An 18,761-nucleotide genomic window follows, 5' to 3' on the forward strand; every position below is an offset into this window, starting at 1 on the left:
TCTCTTGACCTCGTGATCCACCTGCCTCAGCCTCCCAAAGTGCTGGGATTACAGGCATGAGCCACTGCGCCCAGCCAGTTTTCTTTTTAATTGAGGTAAAATTCACTATTTTTACAGTGTACCCCTCAATTATTTTGTAAATCAGATTTTAGAATGTTCCAGATTCTTCCAAGTTATTTTTCCAGATGCTTATATCTAATCAAATAAAATATTTTAAAAGATTTGGAGTGAGAAACTTGCCCTATCCAAGACTTGAATTAGTAAAATAGAGCATCAGTATCCTCTTTCCCAAAGAGAAGTTAATTTACTTGAGTGAATTCAGATTGGTTTCTCTTAATATGTTAAAAACACAAAATTCTATATATGATAGGTTATGTTATAAATGGTATTTTAAGCTGATAAACTACCGTTGGTATATTTCTTGAATGAAAATAAATACACAGAAGAGCAATAGAAAATAAAAAGAAAGGGACATGATTAAGAGTCATCTCAAAGTATGCTGTTTGAATAGGCTTCTAAAAATCATGCGTGGCCGGGCGCAGTGGCTCACGCTTGTAATCCCAGCACTTTGGGAGGCTGAGGCAGCTGGATCACCTGAGGTCAGGAGTTCGAGACCAGCCCGGCTAACATGGTGAAACCCTGTCTCTACTAAAAATATAAAAAACTAGCTAGGTGCAGTGATGGGCACCTGTAATCCCAGCTACTCAGGAGGCTGAGGCAGGAGAATTGTTTGAACCCGAGAGGCAGAGGTTGCAGTGAGCCGAGGTTGCACCATTGCACTCCAGCCTGGGCAACAAGAGCAAAACTTCATCTCATAAAAGAAAAAAATCATGCGTGAGTTTTTATGTTTATGCTTCTATTGTTCAGGTGAGGAACTGAATGACCGCTGTTGTTTCTTTTGTTGAAATTTCCCATTGTGGTTATGTGTGTTCTGTCTTCTCTTCTTGTGAGTCCCACCTGACTTCAGTAGTTTTTAATAGCTGAAAAAGTCTCTGACTCGTTTTGTGCTATTAAAAGAAAAGACAAAATGATTCTTAAAATTGTTGAAACTGTTAGATTTTCTCAACCTCTGTTTCTGTTAGAACTGTTAAAGCAAACTTGAGAAGCAGTCTCTAGGACAAGTATGCAAATAAGTTGGCTTTCGGAAGTTTTCAAAAGACAAATATTGGGAGAGATCTAGGATTTGAAAGTTGGGCCAGCACTTAGGAGTTAGGATGTTCACCAATAATGGAGGTTAAGGCAAGAAACTGGGAAGATGAGGAATGGGATGAGTAAGATCTCACAGGCTGGGAGAGCCATGGGAGAGGAGGCACTGAGGAGCAAGGTGGCTCAGAATATAATTAGATTAAAGGGACAGATGTGAGGTTTCTGTAGGCAAACAACTGAGGTGAGCAATTCTTATTTTTGGATGGGACAAAATCACAACCTGTATGTGAGAATAGGGAAACCACATTATAAAGCGTTTAAGTTAATTTGGCAAAAATTGAAACTGTTAAATCAGCTCTAAGACAGGTTTTCTGTGTTATCAGTACAGTCATAGATCTAGTTAAAATTCATTAAAGTGTTTTCATTTTTGAAATGGTTCATTTTTTGAAACCTATAATGTATTAAAGCATACATTTAGGAGAAAGTAAATACCTACCTATTTTATGAGAGTCTTACCTGCCGTGCTACTCTGTTCAACTGAAACACCATCAGTATACATCATTTATATTTGTGTGTGAATTCTATAGGTTTAGCCATGTTGCCAGTCATTTGACTTTTACCTTTTTTTTTTTTCTTTTTATGAGTTGGGGTCTCGCTCCATCACCCAGGCTAGATCACAATGCTGTGATCATAACTCACTGCAGCTTCCAATATCTGGGCCTAAGCAGTCCTCCTGCCTCACCCTCCCAACCTGTAGCTGGGACTGTAGGTACATGCCACCATGCACAGCTAATTTTATATATTTATTTATTTAGTAGAGATGAAGTCTCATTGTTTTGCCCAGGCTGGTCGCAAACTCCTGGCCTCAAGTGATGCTCCTGCCTCAACATCCCAAAGTCCTGAGATGACAAGTGTGAGTGACCACACCCAGCCATGTTGCCAGTGATTTTCAAGTCAAAAATTTTTTTTAGCCCTGACAGTTTTCATCTTTTTTTTTTTCTCAATTTGAGCCATTCACACTTAAGACACATTAACCAGAGAAGAATAAAGAAAGGGTTAACAAGGACCACCAAAAACCTCTAGGAGCTTCCCAGGAGCCAGAGAAAAAAAGTCCTGTCTTGTCTGTAGTGAAGAAAACTTGAGTCTCAAAGACACCCTAAAATCCTAGGAATTCCCTATAAATATCAGAAGCAAGAAAAGAATTTTCAGTTTTAATAATCAACAGTAGCAGATTAGATCTTTAAATTGTATGCATTCGTTGTTTATCAAGAGTTCTGTGCAACAGTTGTGGTGTTTTGGGCTTTGGGTCTAGTTATTATGTTTTCATCCACATGAGGTTAATTTCTGAAAGTTTTTTGGAAGCTTTTTTTTTTTTGCATCAGACTGTCACCAAAGTTTATTTGCTGGCAAAGCTGGTTTTCCCACAGATTTGTAGGTAGGAATGGTTTAAATGAAAGTTGATGGAAGTCTTAGTTAGCAGTTGCTCTGCCAAGAATAACATTTTTGTGTGCTTTCTGTATGTAACAGTTTTGGTCAGCTGTACTGACAGAGCTGGGCTAAGATATTTTCCTGCCTGTTAATCAAGGCCACACAGACAAAGCTCAAGGAAGGATGATCCCTGCCTCAGGAAGTTTTGAATCAACTGCTATTTTTAACAAGTATACAGTAGAACTTGAGATCAGGTCTTTACTCAGTTGGTAGGAAAAGTTTTCCACTGAAGCTTACATATGAGGAAATGGTTTATGGGCCTGAACGAAGCCTCTGTTTGAAAGGAAGGAATGTGACAGTGGCTGTAAGTATTTGTGTTGATTTGGGTCAAGGGTGTGGTAGCATAGATGTGGGAAGTCCAGTCATCAAAATAGGTTATTACATTTTAAAGCAACTGATAGTTAATGGGCACCTTGAGTTGTCTTTAGTGTATATGGAATCCTGTGCTGCTAAAAGTAAAGTTGAAATAGGCTATATGATGGGCTGATACTATTAATCAACTTAGGACAGGAGGAGGAAGTTGGCTATTGGTGTGTTTCCATGCTAACTGGCTCTTGCTGTGGACATACATAAATTTTGGGGGATTTTTGAGATGTAATTCTGTGTATATATATGCTCCTTATGATACTCCATTGCTCCTTGTTTCATTAAGAGAAGGTTTCATAAAGAATTAATTTAAGCCTAGGTGCAGTACCTCATGCCTGTGATCCCAGCACTTTGGGAGGCCAAGGGGGTGGATTGCTTGAACTCAGGAAGTTCAAAACTAGCCTGGGCAACATGGAGAAACTCCGTCTATGCAAAAAATACAAAAACTTAGTCAGGTGTGGTGTCACGTAACTGTAGTCACAGCTACTCAGTAGGCAGAGGTGGAAGAATCACTTGAACCCAGGAGGCAGAGGTTGCAGTGAGCCAAGATCACCATCACTGCACTCCAGCCTGAGTGACAGAGCAAGACTCTGTCTCAAAAAAAAGAATTAATTTATTACAGAATAATATTGTATACTACTATGTATAATTTTTTCTAAAACCCCATTCTACCTAACTTTAGGAAATTAAATATGGCAGAACATTAAAGCTGACAATTTGAAAAATACCTCAAATAATGTTTTGTTAGTATTATTGTCTCACCATCTTAGGAGTGCCTTTATGTAGTTGAATCACTTAATAGATGACAGGTATGTTTTCACATGTGCAATGTATATGAATTATGTAGGGATAGGTGGGCAGTGTTTCAGTGGAGTTTTAAATTAGGAAATTATAAAATGTGTTAACACATTTTTGTGTCATTTTCACAGGATTATTCAAGATCAGGTTGTAGTCATTTTCAACAAGGATCACTGATCAAAATTGTTCTTTTTACAAAGAGATTTACAAGTTAAACATGAAGGGAAAATACTGGAATCGTTTGGATTCTGACAGGATAAAGAATACAATGTTTCACATTTACTTGTAATGGAACCTTTGTAAGATTAATCACTTGTCATTCACCCAGTTGGGAACATGGATGTTGGTTTTTCTCGTACTGCTGTTCAGACACTGTCAAGAAGCCACTGCAAAAATATCAAACAAAAAATTTCTCAATGGGAAGGAAGGGCTAATATATCTAATCCAGAAAAGTGGCGTCCAAAGGACTTTGGAGTGAGATATAACTGTCACCAAGAGATCCTTCCTAAGAAAAATCCTATAGCTGAGAGAAAGAGCAAAAACTTGGATGTAACCAGCTGTGAGAATGTAGGTCTAAATATGAATGAAGATACCAAAAGCCATGATCAAAGTGAGAATGAAAATAAGAAAGAGGAATATGATGATACATACTTCTTTAAAAATGAATCAGAATCCAACTGGGTGTGTTCTCGGGTCAAAGAAATTGAAAGCTTTAAAGAAGATGTCTTAGATTCAGAGACTTCATTACCTCCAGGAAACTTCTATACCTCACAAATACTGTGGAAGAAAATAGAAGCACTTCCCCCAGATAAACTCTTAAATTTGGCTTTAGAACATTGTGACTCTTCAGAAAAAGAACTGAACTTCAGAGTTCTGGATAGTTCATACGGAATAACCAAGAGCTTAGAAAATATTTACTCTGAGCCTGAGGGGCAAGAATGTGGACCTTCCATAAATCCTTTGCCAAAACCTCGTAGGACATTCAGATATTTATCCGAATCTGGTGTTATGCCGTATAAAGAAAGAAACTGTGACAAAAAATACTGTGAAAATAATTCTTGTGCACAATCTTCGTTGGCCTCTTCTCAGGAACCTGAACCAAAGAAATATGGTGGAAAAATAAGAGGAAGATCTAAAAGGTATGCTTTTATCCTATAGGTAAAGACTTGTAGGTATTTCCCTTACAGGATTATTGAGCTTCTTTTTCCTTTTCAAACCAGTTTCCATTTCCCAGCTTAGGTGATGGCCTTGATTTGAACATGCAGGTGTTTAATGTGGAAGGAAAATAAGAGAAAAAAGTAGAAATGTAGTAATGTCTAAGATAATCTACTGACATAAGAGCATCGGAACACCTTCCATTTTATTAATATATCTTTAAGAATCTGGGCCAGCGCCAGGCATGGTAGCTCACTCCTGTAATTCCAGCACTTTGGGAGGCTGAGGCTGGCAGATCACTTGAGATCAGGAGTTCAAGACCAGCCTGGCCAACATGGTGAAACCCTGTCTCTACTAAAAATACAAAATTAGCTGGGTGTGGTGGTGTGCACCTGTAGTCCCAGCTATACAGGAGGCTGAGGCAGAAGAAACACTTGAACCTGGGAGGCTGAGCTTGCAGTGAGCTGAGATCGTGCCGCTGCACTCCAGCCTGGGTGACAGAGCAAGACTCAGTCTCAAAAAACCAAAGAACAAAATTAATCTATAGGAGCTGGGTGTGCTGGCTCAATCCCAGCACTTTGGGTGGCTGGGGCAGGAGGATCACCTGAGGCCAGGAGTTCAAGACCAGCCAAACACTAGACAGGGCAACATAGTGAGACCCTGTCTCTACAGAAAAAAAAAAGAAAAAAGAAAAAATTAGCCAGGTGTGGTGATGTGTTCCTGTCATCCTATCTACTTGGGAGTATTACTTGAACCCAAGAGCTCAGGCTACAGTGATCTGTGATCACTTCACTGCACTCCAACCTGGGCAGCAGAATGAGACCCTGCTTCTAAAATAAAATAAAATAAAAATTAAATTAAAAAATTCTGTAGGGAAGCAGTAACATTCTTCCACTTCATTTAGGGCATGCTGGCCTCAGCCCCACTTTTCCTTACTAAGTGAACTTAATAAAGGAACCCAATGTAGAACATGAATGTGATTGGCTGCAAGCACCCAGTTTTCTCATGGTGTTTACAAGGCACAGCCTACTTCATTATTCTTAGATCTCTGATAAAACACCTTTGTAATTTTGCATACAAGTTCTGTACTTATTTATTTCTGTCTCCCATACCAATTTAAAGAAGATTAGAATTTTCTGTAATCCTAGCACTTTGGGAGGCTGAGGCAGGCAGATCACCTGAGGTCAGGAGTTCAAGACCAGCCTGGTGGTCATGGTGAAACCTTGTCTCTACTAAAAATACAAAAAAGAGCTGGGCATGGTGGCATGCGTCTGTAATCCCAGGCGTAACATGCTTACAGCAATGTAGAATCACTTGAACCTGGGAGGCAGAGGTTTCAGTGAGCCAAGATTGTGCTACTGCACTCTAGCTTGGGCAACAGACTGAGATTCTGTCTCAAAAAATAACAATAATAAAACAAATAAATAAATAAAAATGTTAAAAAATAAGGATTAGAGTTTTGAAAGATATAACTTTAAAATATATCTATTTTCTTAAGGAAATCCTTTGAATTTGAGGATATTCAGCACTTTCGAAATCGGAACTCACAGACGATTCATGAAGAACTTGGAAAAAATTCTGGGTCAGCACTTTATTACACACAGTCTGAGGACAATATCTATGAAGATATCATATGTAGGTGTTGACAACTTTGCAATTAAATTTGATGATTATTTATTTGGTGAAGCCTTTAATTGTAAGATGGTATTTTCTTCTATAATCAAGCATATTTGCCCTAGGTTTTTCTCTTTAGCATGGAAACCTTTGGTGTATAAATTATTTTATTCTTTAATGAATTTTACAACTAATGTGATAGACTGCTCAGCTCATAAGTAGATTTTTATAATATAGCATTTTGAGAATTCTTTTAGCTCTGTTGGACACATAAGTGGTTTTGTAAGCTTAAAGTGCTTTAACCCACATCCTTACAGCAATGTCGAATAAGAAAGCTGAACATAGTTAGCTTTTTCTTTCTTTTGCTAGCTGTCGTTATCTTTGCATTTAATTATGTTCATGTAAACATTTTTTTAAATTATTTTTTAAGATCCCACCAAAGAAAATCCATATGAAGATATTCCAGTGCAGCCTTTACCTATGTGGAGATCCCCTTCAGCATGGAAGCTACCACCCGCTAAAAGTGCTTTTAAAGCACCCAAGGTATAACCAGATAATTAATTGAAGAAAACATTAGAATCTTATTCATGGTATCTACAGAAAGATTAAGGGTATTTAACTGGGGCCAGAACTAAGAGGCACTGAAATGTAAGTTTTAATGTTGGTGGTGGTTTTTTTGTTTTGTTTTTGTTATAGCATACAGCTTTTTTTTTTTTTTTTTTGGTGGTTGTTTTAACACTTCAAAAATAATTGAATATATATGCCTTTAGACAGCCATGAACTTTTCAGTTCACTTCAGTTCCCACTTTCCCTATTAATCTACATCAACCTATGACCATTAAATTACATTCCTAGTCCCTGAAAGCATGCGAGATGCCTAGAAGCAAAGGCTCCCTAGAGTTCATGAAAACTGTGGGCCATTGTTTCCTGGGAATTTGATTACCCTGTAGTGGAACTTTGGATTAGAAACCTGAGAAACTTCTTTATAAATGGTGAAAAAGAAATTATGTTATCTTCATTTGAAATGATTTTAAATGAAATATAGGATAAATGCATTTCTGGAATAGCTTTGACTTTGTATGATAACACAGAGATTAACTAGATGATGCTGGCCAGGCGCAGTGGCTCACACCTATAATCCCAGAACTTTGGGAGGCGGAGGTGGGAGGAGTGCTTGAGCCCAGGAGTTTGAGACCAGCCTGGGCAACCTGGTAAAACCCCATCTTTACCAAAAAAAAATAGCCAGATGTGGTGACACGTGCCTGTAGTCCCAGCTGTTCAAGGGGTTGAGGTGGGGGGATCGCTTGAGCTCCGAGGTTGAGGCTGCAATGAGCCATGATCATGCCACTGAGTTCCAGCCTGGGTGACAGAGCAAGACCCCATCTCAAACAAACAAACAGCAACAACAGAACTAGGTGATCTTACCAGTACATCTTATCCTGTTTTAGCTCCCTCCCAAACCTCAATTCCTTCACCGGAAGACTATGGAAGTAAAGAACTCACAAGCTTATTTGCGGTCAAAGCTCACAAAAGATACCACTTTGCCGGTCACTTTAACGGAATGGAAGCTTTTCCGAGCTGGTGAAGTTGCAAACAGGAAAATGAAAAATCTTCCAAGGGTAAAGACTCCAGTGCTTTCATTCTTTGACTCTTACTTCAGCATTTCCATGAATGAGAATAAGTAAACTGTAGACTGGAATGAATAATAGGTTAGAACTGACCTACTGGGATTAGAAGACTTGGAAGGCAGCGTTAAGTTTTAAATTTTTGCTCATGCTAGAAAAGTGCATGAATGGCTTTTGCCAGAGTTTCATTATGGATTTGTAAAATTGATTTAGATGGGGACTTCACTTCAGTTACTTTAGCTCTCATTAAAATCATCCGCCTATTTCAAGGAAGCACCAGAATCTTATATAAAAGGGCGTTCTCTCAGGATGGCTTCAGTGTTGTTCTAATTCACTCATTCATATCATTGCCAAAGTGAGTTCAGTTTTGTGCTTGAGTTTACAGATTTTCAGTAACGAAAAAGTATATGCCATTTATTTGGGGCAAAAATTTCCAAAGAAAAAACAAATCTATTACTTGGGAATAGAAATTATCAGCAATCATAATACATAAATGACTTCTCCCTCAAGGGAGAAAAGGCAGTAAGTCTGTATGTCATCTCTACTAGAAGCATTGCAACCAAAATGAAGAAATTGAGATTACTTGCAGACATACATATATATATTTTTTCTTACGTGTTTACTTATTTTGTAGAGACAGAGTCTCGCTATATTACCCAGGCTGTTCTCGAACTCCTGGCCTCAAGCGATCCTCTTGCCTTGGTCCCCCAGAGTTCTGGGACTGCAGGTGTGAGCCACTGCACCAGACTGATAGACATTTTCTTTTAGGAGAAACACTTAAGAAATTATATGAAAAATTTTTAAACTTTCTCTGTTACTTTGTTCTGCTGTAATGCAGGGTGTTATCAGGATTGTCAAAATACTGTGCAAATATTCTGCTGTAATGAAGAAATCAGATCACTTAAATATTATTCCTTCTTTAATCCCATCTGAATTTGTTCATTTAACATTTTTTTTTTTTTTTTTTTTTTTTGTGAGATAGAATCTTGCTCTGTTGCCCAGGCTGGAGCGCAGTGGTGCAATCTCGGCTCATTGCAAGCTCCGCCTCCCGAGTTCCCGCCATTCTCCTGCCTCAGCCTCCTGAGTAGCTGGGACTACAGACACCCACCACCACGCCTGGCTAATTTTTTTGTATTTTTAGTAGAATGGGATTTCACTGTGTTAGCCAGGATGGTCTTGATCTCCTGACCTCGTGATCTGCCCGCCTCGGCCTCCCAAAGTGCTGGGATTGCAGTCTTGAGCCTCTGCGCCCGGCCTAACATGTACTTTTTGTACCTGATTTTGACATTAAACAAAAGTCACATCTGTTTCTTGGGTTAGTAACTGTTGATTGATTCCTTGGGAAATATTCTATTCCACAGTTTAATTCTTATGATCAGTTTTCTGCCCCTTCCTCTTTACTATGTGAAAAGTTAAAGACATAGAGGTTTTTTAAAGCTAAACTGGGCCAGGCGTGGTGGCTCACGCCTGTAATCCCAGCACTTTGGGAGGCCAAGGCGGGCGGATCATGAGGTCAGGAGATCGAGACCATCCTGGTTAACACGGTGAAACCCCTTCTCTACTAAAAAATACAAAAAATTAGCTGGGCATGGTGGCAGGCACCTGTAGTCCCAGCTACTCGGGAGGCTGAGGCAGGAGAATGGCGTGAACCTGGGAGGCAGAGCTTGCAGTGAGCTGAGATCACACCACTGCACTCCAGCCTGGGCAACAGAGCAAGACTCTGTCTCAAAAAAAAAAAAAAAAGAGCTAAACTGATCTCTCTTAGTGGAAAAAAAAAAAATTAACTGTTTATCTTTCTGTGTATGATGAGGAATATATTTTTTAAAAAGAGGCTTAAAGGACTGCCAGGCATCTTGTAGTAGCTCTGTCCTCTGGTAGATCATGTTGGCACAACAAAGCAGCCTCCCACATGGCCAAGAAACGACAAATTGTGTGTTCATAGGGAGAAGAATGCAAACACCTTAAGGGATTGCGTTTAAGATGTGGTTCTTATAATGGCATTAACAAATATTTAGGAATCATGGATTATAGAGTTTAATGAGACCCAGGGAGGCTTTACAGCACTTTTGATTTCATGCCTCAATATTTTATGTATTATGGATCTCAACTCGAAGCTTTTTCTGTATCTGATGATAGGTGATATGATCTAACTTTTCCCTTTCTAATATTTTTCTGAAGGTTTTTGGAGACGTGAGGAGAAAAAAATTATTATGAATTTTTAATTGTCAGGCAGGAACAAGTCGTGACGGCATTTCTACCCATGACCCTCCTTGGATTAAATCTTGTTAGGATGTCCCTTACGCAATACAAATTTTGGCTTTGGAGTATCTTCTAGAACAACATTCCATAAGAAAGTCAATTTTCATTTATTTCCCCTTTAAGCCCTCCAGCTGTCCCTGGAAAGGAAACTGCCTCACAGTTTCACCTCACTGAACTAGTCCATTTGCCTCTTCCCCACTCTTCCGTTCTTCCCTGCTGTGGAATCCTGTGTTGGATTGTTTGCTAGAGTACATTTCCTACTGCCTTTATTGTTTGTGTTGTGTGTACAGCAGTATGATTTCCATCATTTCTTAGGAAGAGTATTCTACAGTATTTCTTGCAACTAGGAGGCTCTTCTTCCTAGCTCATGACAGAAATTTAAATTTATCACTTTATCGCATAGTTTTAGAACAGTTCTCTTTCCTTTATACTTGAATATACTTTTGATTCTACTTTTCAAATGCAAAGTAACAATTATGCTATTTTGGATCATCATATATTTATTTCCATACATCTTTCCTATAGCTCTTAGTACTTTTTAATTTTAGATTCTCTTAAACTTGTTTTTTGTAATGGTAATATTTAAGAACATTGGCAATTTTTCACTTGCATTGCAGCGATAAAAATCTTTAAGAGCACAAACTCATCCAAACATGTGGTAATAATCTGTGTATTGGAAGCATGTGTTTCTTGCATGGTTTTTTGGGGGTGGGTGGTTGGCAGGGGATGGTGGTTTGCACTGGACTGATTCACTGCCTGTCGGTTTCCAGGATGGCTAGAGAAACAAGGACAAAAGAGAATACAAGAGCATTTTTCTTGGGGAACTTTATTGGTTGTTGTCATATATAATGTTCCTAACAATTGTAATTCTAGGCATTAAGTATGTTAAATCAGGATTGATACTTAAGAAAAGCTTGGAATTTTAAGAAAAAAAGAGAAGTATTTATAGAAAAACTAATCAATTCCTCCTTTTAAAAGTACCTGTTGATCAGCTCTGAATCTCCTCTTTTTTATCTCATTCTGTGTGTGTCTCCTGTCTCTCTTACAGACACACATCTCTCCCAGCAGCAAAGAAAACTTTCTAATGAGTAATACTTATGAAATGGAGAGAAGCAATTATATAACAATTTAAAAATAAATGGTCTGGATTTACTTGCTTGAGAAATAGATTGATGAGTGGAAGAAAAAACATAGTTTTTGTATTTCAGTATATTTGGGTCTCGTAATTTTATGACATATTTCTAAAATAAATGGTAATGTTAGTACTCTTAGAATATTCCCTTTGACTAAAAGCTTTCTAAGTATGTTTATCTGCTCCTTGGGAAGAATTTCTGGGAGCAGAAATAACTATGCCTCACCTTGCCTTTTAGATAAATGAGTGTTCCACTTCCTACTCCAGGCAAGTGAGAACTTGAGTTTAATAGTAGAAGCTTGATCACTATACAAAGGGCAATAGCCACATTTCCTGCATGTTGTGACATGGAGTGGCAAGGAATCTAAAAGCCTGTGCTGGGTTCATACGATATCCTTTCCCATTTTCCTTCCCCATGTTATGTGGACTTGGTATTAGAACAACATATCATCTAATTAAAGGTCATCATTTTAAATCCAAAATTCAAAAAGGTAAAGGTTTCTATTTATAAAATAGGTATTTTCTCTGAATAAGAATCCTTAATAGATTAATATCATCAAACTGTGAAACTTTTGGGTGTTGGTCTTAATTTGTATTTTTCTGGTCTTTTTTCAGCTTGTATTGAAAATAGATGACATATTTGAATCTAAAAGAGGGAAGAAGAAGGTAAAGTTACATTCTTACACTGGAAAGGAATTACCTCCAACAAAAGGTAAGAATTGTTTTCTGTTCCAGCTATCCTGTAGCTGTCAGGATATAAGAGGAGAATCACCATATAACTTAATGTTTGATATGTATTAAAAATTTTGGCTTAACTTTCCTGTTATCCCACTTAAGCATAAACTTCTTTAAGATAAGGGATTGTTTCTCAAATCCATTTTATTTAATTCTGTGCCAAGTAATAACTATTGGATGAACAAATAAATAAATGCAAAAATAATCATAAACCAATGATACTAACTTTCATAGACAAATTGAATCACTATTTTGTAGTCCTACTTTGATTTATAATCATTTATCAGTATAGACTCTTTTGTTGTAGGTATGAAAACATTAGTCTTGTATAGACTGAAGGTATGTGCTACTCAACTCGTAGTCATTTAATAAGTTTTATCCTGGCCAGGCATGGTGGCTCACGCCTGTAATCCCAGCACTTTGGGAGGCCAAGGCAGGCAGATCACAAGGTCAGGAGTTCGAGACCAGCCTGACCAACATGGAGAAACCCCGTCTCTACTAAAAATACAAAAATTAACTGGGCATGGTGGCATGCACCCATGATCCCAGCTACTCAGGAGGCTGAAGCAGGAGAATCACTTGAACCCAGGAGGTGGAGGTTGCAGTGAGCTGAGATCACGCCGCTGTGCTCCGGCCTGGGCAACAGAGTGAGACTCCATCTCAAAAAAAAAAAAAAAGTTTTATCCTTCAGATGCCTAGATAAAACTTATATTGTTAACTAAGAAACTGTCAACATTTATAATAAATGATTAGAACTTTCTTAAAAACTTATGCAAGATTCTTAACTTGGTTGTCTGGGAATATGGTTTGGCTGTGTCCCCACACAAATCTCAACTTGAATTGTATCTCCCAGAATTCCCACATGTTGTGAGAGGGACCCAGGGGGAGGTAACCGAATCATAGGGGCCAGTCTTTCCCTTGTTATTCTCGTGATAGTGAATAAGTCTTACAAGAACTGATGGGTTTATCAGTGGTTTCTGCATTTGCTTCTTCTGATTTTCTCTTGCTGCCACCACGTAAGAAGTGCCTTTTGCCTCCCACCATGATTCTGAGGCCTCCCTAGCTATATGGAACAGTAAGTCAAGTTCAGCCTCTTTTGTTTCCCAGTCTTGGATATGCCTTTTTTTTGAGATGGTGTTTTGCTCTTGCTGCCCAGGCTGGAGTGCAATGGCATGATCGCGGCTCAGTGCAACCTCCATCTCCCAGGTTCAAGCGATTCTCAGCCTCAGCCTCCCAAGTAGCTGGGATTACAAGTGTCCACTACCACACCCGGCTAATTTTTTGTGTTTTTAGTAGAGACAGGGTTTCATCATGTTGGCCAGGCCGATCTCAAACTCCTGACCTCAAATGATCCACCGCCTCAGCCTCCCAAAGTGCTGGGGTTACAGACGTTAACCACTGTGCCCGGCCTTGGGTGTGTCTTTATTAGCAGCATGAAAATGGACTAACACATCTGGCAAATATGTAGAATTTAGCAATTTTGGTTTATAAGTTCCTTAGAAACAACAGCTAAGTCATAGCAAAGGAGAATATTTCTTCTTTTTGCAGACTTTTAAAGATAGAATTTTCTTTTCTTTTTTTTTCTTTTTGATACAGAGTCTCACTCTGTCACCCAGGCCAGAGTGCAGTGGTATAATTTCAGCTCACTGCAGCCTCTGCCTTCTGGATTCAAGTGATTCTCCTGCCTCTTCCTCCTGAGGAGCTTGGGATTACAGGCACATGGCACCACACCCAGCTAATTTTTTCTAAGTTGAGATGGGATTTTACCATATTTGGCCAGGCTGATCTTGAACTGCTGACCTCAAATGATCCACCTCCCTGGGCCTCCCAAAGTGCTAGGATTACAAGCATGAGCCACCACACCTGGCCGGAATTTTCTTTTTTTTTCTTTTGCTTCTTCTTTTTTTTTTGAGACAGTCTTGCTCTGTCTCCCAGGTTGGAGTCCAGTGGCGCAATCTCAGCTCACTGCAAGCCCTGCCTCTGCGGTTCACGCCATTCTCCTGCCTCAGCCTCCCGAGTAGCTGGGATTACAGGTGCTCACCACCACGCCTGGCTAATTTTTTGTATTTTTAGTAGAGACGGGATTTCACTGTGTTAGCCAGGATGGTCTTGATCTCCTGACCTCGTGATCCGCCCGCCTTGGCCTCCCATAGTGCTGGGATTACAGGCGTGAGCCACTGCGCCCAGGTATCTCTAAGTAGGTTATTATTGAGCCCTTAATTTATCTGTAGTCTATGCCTTATGGATTAGGAACATTCTAGTAAATTTGGCTCTAAGACAAGTTTTTGAAGAGCCAAACAGTTTTTTGACTCTATTAATGTTGAAAAGAACAAAAAATCCTCCAACTTCTAGCCAACTTCTGCCGTCCAAAACAAAAGTAAAGAAAAAAGGAGCAGCCTCTACATTGTAACCCTTCACTTACGGCTCAAATAAAATAAGCATTTACCTTTCCCTACCTCTGACCAACTCCTCCAATGCACCAGAGAAATTTCTCTCATGCTTGAGGATCTCCTGCCTTTATCATCACAGTTCTCAGATTTTCGTTTTCTTTCTTAAGCTTTTCTCTGTATATCAACAATGCCTAATACGATAGATAATTATATTTACCTACTCTGAAGTCCCTGCTAGAGTTTACTGAATATATTCCAACCTAAATGTTTCTTGATTTTTTTTTTTTTTTTTTTTTCTGAGACAGAGTCTCACTCTGTCACACAGGCAGGGGTGCAGTGATGCAAACATGGCTCACTGTAGCCTCAACCTCCTGGGTTCAAGCTTTCCTCCCACCAGAGCCTCCTGAGTAGCTGGGACCACAGGCTCATGCCCACCACACTCAGCTAATTTTTAATTTTTTATAGAGACAGAATCTCACCATGTTGCCCAGATTGGTCTTGAATTCCTGGGCTCAATCGATACTTCTGCCTCGGCCTCCCAAAGTCCTGGGATTATAGGCATGAGCCACCATACCTGGCCCTAAATATTTCTTAACTTTCAGTTTTCACGCATTACAAAAGGACTTATCAGCCTTCATCAATTCTGTCGTTATAATTTTGTGTGTTGAAGTCTCATATTAAAAGTGGACTATCTGGTACTTTTTCGATCCCTGTGGATTCTCAGTAGATTTTTCTCTTGCCTCATAATCCCCCTAACCTTCATTCATTGTCTTAGAATACAGGTCATCAAAACCCATAGATGAGAATATATTAAGCCAATTAAGTGATCTTTTATAAGGACTTTTCTAGTTATATTGCCTTTTCTTCTCTCTTTTCTTTCTTTCCAAGCACTTCCTAAGTTTCTAAGAGGTACCTGGTACTAAGACTATAGATAGGACCAGGAGCTCATAGTGTTTGTTTCGTCCTCTGAATAATATTTTATAGCCACACTATACTTTTTGTCATGGTGGTTAATTTTGAGTTATAAAACATATGTAATATGCAATATTTAAATAAGCACTTTTTCTGTAACATCTCTTATGTGTCTTTCCCACCTGTCTTAAGAATAGGCAGCATTTATTTTAATGTTCTCTTATTCCTTATTATAAAATGAAAAGCCAGAGTTTTCCAAACTTCCCCCTTGCACACCTAGAAAATTTCATGTGCATGCAAATACATTTTCTACGCAAATACTCTTACACTTTTCAGGCTTTGTATGCCTTCCTTTTTTAAAAAGCTTAATTAATGTATTTCAGAGCTCTTTCAATATCAACACAGAGATCCACATAGCTGTACTGTATTTCATTGCATAGAAGTAAAATAATTTTATTTAGCTAGTAGACAGTTTAGTTGTTTCTAACATTTTATTTAACCTGTGGATATTTAAAAGTGTGTGTGTGTGTATACATAAAAATCTTCAATGCTGCAAATGTGTCTTATGTTTCTATATAAGACTATTTTTGTAGAATAAGTTCCTAGAAGTGGGCTTAATCACAGAACATATGGATTTAAAATTTTGGCCAGGCACGGTGGCTCACACCTGTAACTCCAGCAGTTTGGGAGGCTGAGGCGGGTGGATCACTTGACCCCAGGAGTTTGAGACCAGCCTGGGCAACATGACGAAATCCTGTCTCTACAAAAAATACAAAAATTAGCTGGGTGGCCGGGTGCGGTGGCTCACACCTATAATCCCAGCACTTTGGGAGGCCAAGGCGGGCAGGTCATGAAGTCAGGAATTCGATACCAGCCTGACCAACATGGTGAAACCCGGTCTCTACTAAAAAATTCAAAAATTAGCCAGGCATGGCGGCGCATGCCTGTAATCCCAGCCACTCAGGAGGCTGAGGCAGGAGAACTGCTTGAACCCTGGAAGTGGAGGTTGCAGTGAGCCAAGATTGTGCCACTGCATTCTAGCCTGTGCAGCAGAGTGAGACCCTGTCTCAAAAAAAAAAAAAATTGGCCGGGCGCGGTGACTCAAGCCTGTAATCCCAGCACTTTGGGAGGCCGAGACGGGCGGATCATGAGGTCAGGAGATTGAGACCATCCTGGCTAACATGGTGAAACCCCGTCTCTACTAAAAATACAAAAAACTAGCCGGGCGACGTGGCGGGCGCCTGTAGTCCCAGCTACTCGGGAGGCTGAGGCAGGAGAATGGCATGAACCCGGGAGGCGGAGCTTGCAGTGAGCTGAGATCCGGCCACTGCACTCCAGCCTGGGCGGCAGAGCGAAACTCCGTCTCAAAAAAAAAAAAAAAAAATTGTAACTACTGCCAAATTGTCCCACAAGCAGATTGTAACAGCTTATGTTTCTACAAACATCATTTGAAAATACCTCTTTCCCCATAATCTTCATCAATAAATACTATGCTTTATTAAAGCTTTTTATGGCAGTATCATGGTTGAAAATGTATGTCTTGTTTATTGTTTTAATTTACATTTATTTCATTATGAATTTGGGCAGTTTTCATGTTTATCAACAACTTACAAATCTTATTCTATGAATTGCCTGTTCCCACCCTTTATTCCTTTTTTCTGTCGTGCTTTTTCTTCTTGATTTGTAACAGTTTTTTGAACATTAAGAAACAGCCTTGTATCTGCAAAGTGTGTACAAGTATTTTCCCAGTTTATCGTTCACTTTTTGAGTTTAATACTGACTTTTAAATTAGATACAAGTTTATATAATCAAATTTCACTTATGACTTCTAGGCCTTGTTTTTTTCTGATACATTTAAATGTTTTCCCTTTCTTTGCATTTCTATTTTGCTTTAACTTTTCAAACTTAATCTAGAAATGTTTTATTTATTTTAAAAGCTGCTTTGTGTGTGTGTGTGTGTTGCCTGTGTGCTCAGAATTATACAAAACACTCCCTTGTGAAAACAAGATAGCCCCTTATCTCCAAAATACTTAAAATCTGATTGGGGAAAATGAAAATAGTTCAAAGCATTATGAGTACTATGAGAATTTGGAGTAAAGAAAAAATCCATATGGACTAGAAGTAGTTTAGAGGCATCATAGAAGAGGTGAGCTGACTTGGTAATATCTCTCTCCTAATTCTCATGGTTTCCTGTTATTCTAAATTTATAGTCTGGTTGGTGTTTATATTCTTAGTTAGGCCTCTTGGTGTTTGCCTTTGATACTTTATTTGGAATATACAGACAACTATGTGGATATAGAAATAGAATCCATTCTGAACTAGACTTCTTAAAACTGGTTTGAAATGTAATTAGTTTCCAGAATTAGGGATGAGAGGGGAGCTGAGGAGTGAAGTAGGGTGTGGGAAGAAGATGTAGTAGAGGAGTTTCCTCTTTGAGCCTTTTGCTCTCTTTTGATAACTGTCCCAACCGAATACAACCAAGTGGTTTGGAGAAAGGCTCAGCAGCTTTATTATTCCTTACTCCAAGTCCCCAGGTTTGTGAGTTTACATTGTTCTCATCCTCATGTACTTCCTACTGTTGGACAATACAAATGGAAACTCCTTCTCTCTTTTTCAGGTGAAATCAGTGGGAACGAAAGTGATGCCGAGTATCTGCCAAAGAGTGAGTGAGTCAATGGAGCTGCTCCCTTTCTTGTGATGATCATGAGTTAGGTGGAGTGGCACCTACCTTTGTGATTAAGCATGTTTTTCCCAACATGAAGTTCCATTTTGTAGGTGATTTCCTTATTTTCAGAACCTGTTGAGGTTTGGAGAATTAAGCAGTCAGAATTAAACACTGTCAGCTGTTTGACAGCATTTAAAGTCTCCCGTGGTGGAGTTGAGGCTGAACAGTGTGGTTCTTATGATGGAATATTCTTAGGGGAGCGGCAGAGGGCTGCATGTCCAGACATATATACAGTAGTTTCCTGGCAGCCAAAACAGAGTGTGTGAATCATCCTCTGAGCAGTAAACATCTGATTTTTTTTTTGAGACGGAGTCTCCCTCTGTCGCCCAGGCTGGAGTGCAGTGGTGCGAGCTTGGCTCACTGCAACCTCTGCTTCCTGGGTTCAGGCGATTCTCCTGCCTCAGCCTCCTGAGTAG

The 18,761-nt window shown here is 39.2% G+C and overlaps 1 protein-coding gene across 1 annotated transcript in view; it reads left to right on the forward strand.

Annotated features, from left to right (window-relative positions):
• Nucleotides 1-18,761, forward strand: part of DENND2C (DENN/MADD domain containing 2C) — a 91,562-nt gene that overhangs the window by 40,894 nt on the left and 31,907 nt on the right. Inside the window, exons 2-7 of the mRNA XM_011933204.1 lie at nt 3,930-4,937; nt 6,452-6,588; nt 6,998-7,110; nt 8,016-8,186; nt 12,199-12,295; nt 18,238-18,282. Of these exons, the coding sequence (XP_011788594.1) occupies nt 4,135-4,937; nt 6,452-6,588; nt 6,998-7,110; nt 8,016-8,186; nt 12,199-12,295; nt 18,238-18,282 (1,366 nt within the window). The 5' untranslated portion in view covers nt 3,930-4,134. The remainder of the gene's footprint in view (nt 1-3,929; nt 4,938-6,451; nt 6,589-6,997; nt 7,111-8,015; nt 8,187-12,198; nt 12,296-18,237; nt 18,283-18,761) is intronic.

Source organism: Colobus angolensis, unplaced genomic scaffold (assembly GCF_000951035.1).
Source record: "Colobus angolensis palliatus isolate OR3802 unplaced genomic scaffold, Cang.pa_1.0 Scaffold124, whole genome shotgun sequence".
NCBI lineage: Eukaryota > Metazoa > Chordata > Mammalia > Primates > Cercopithecidae > Colobus > Colobus angolensis.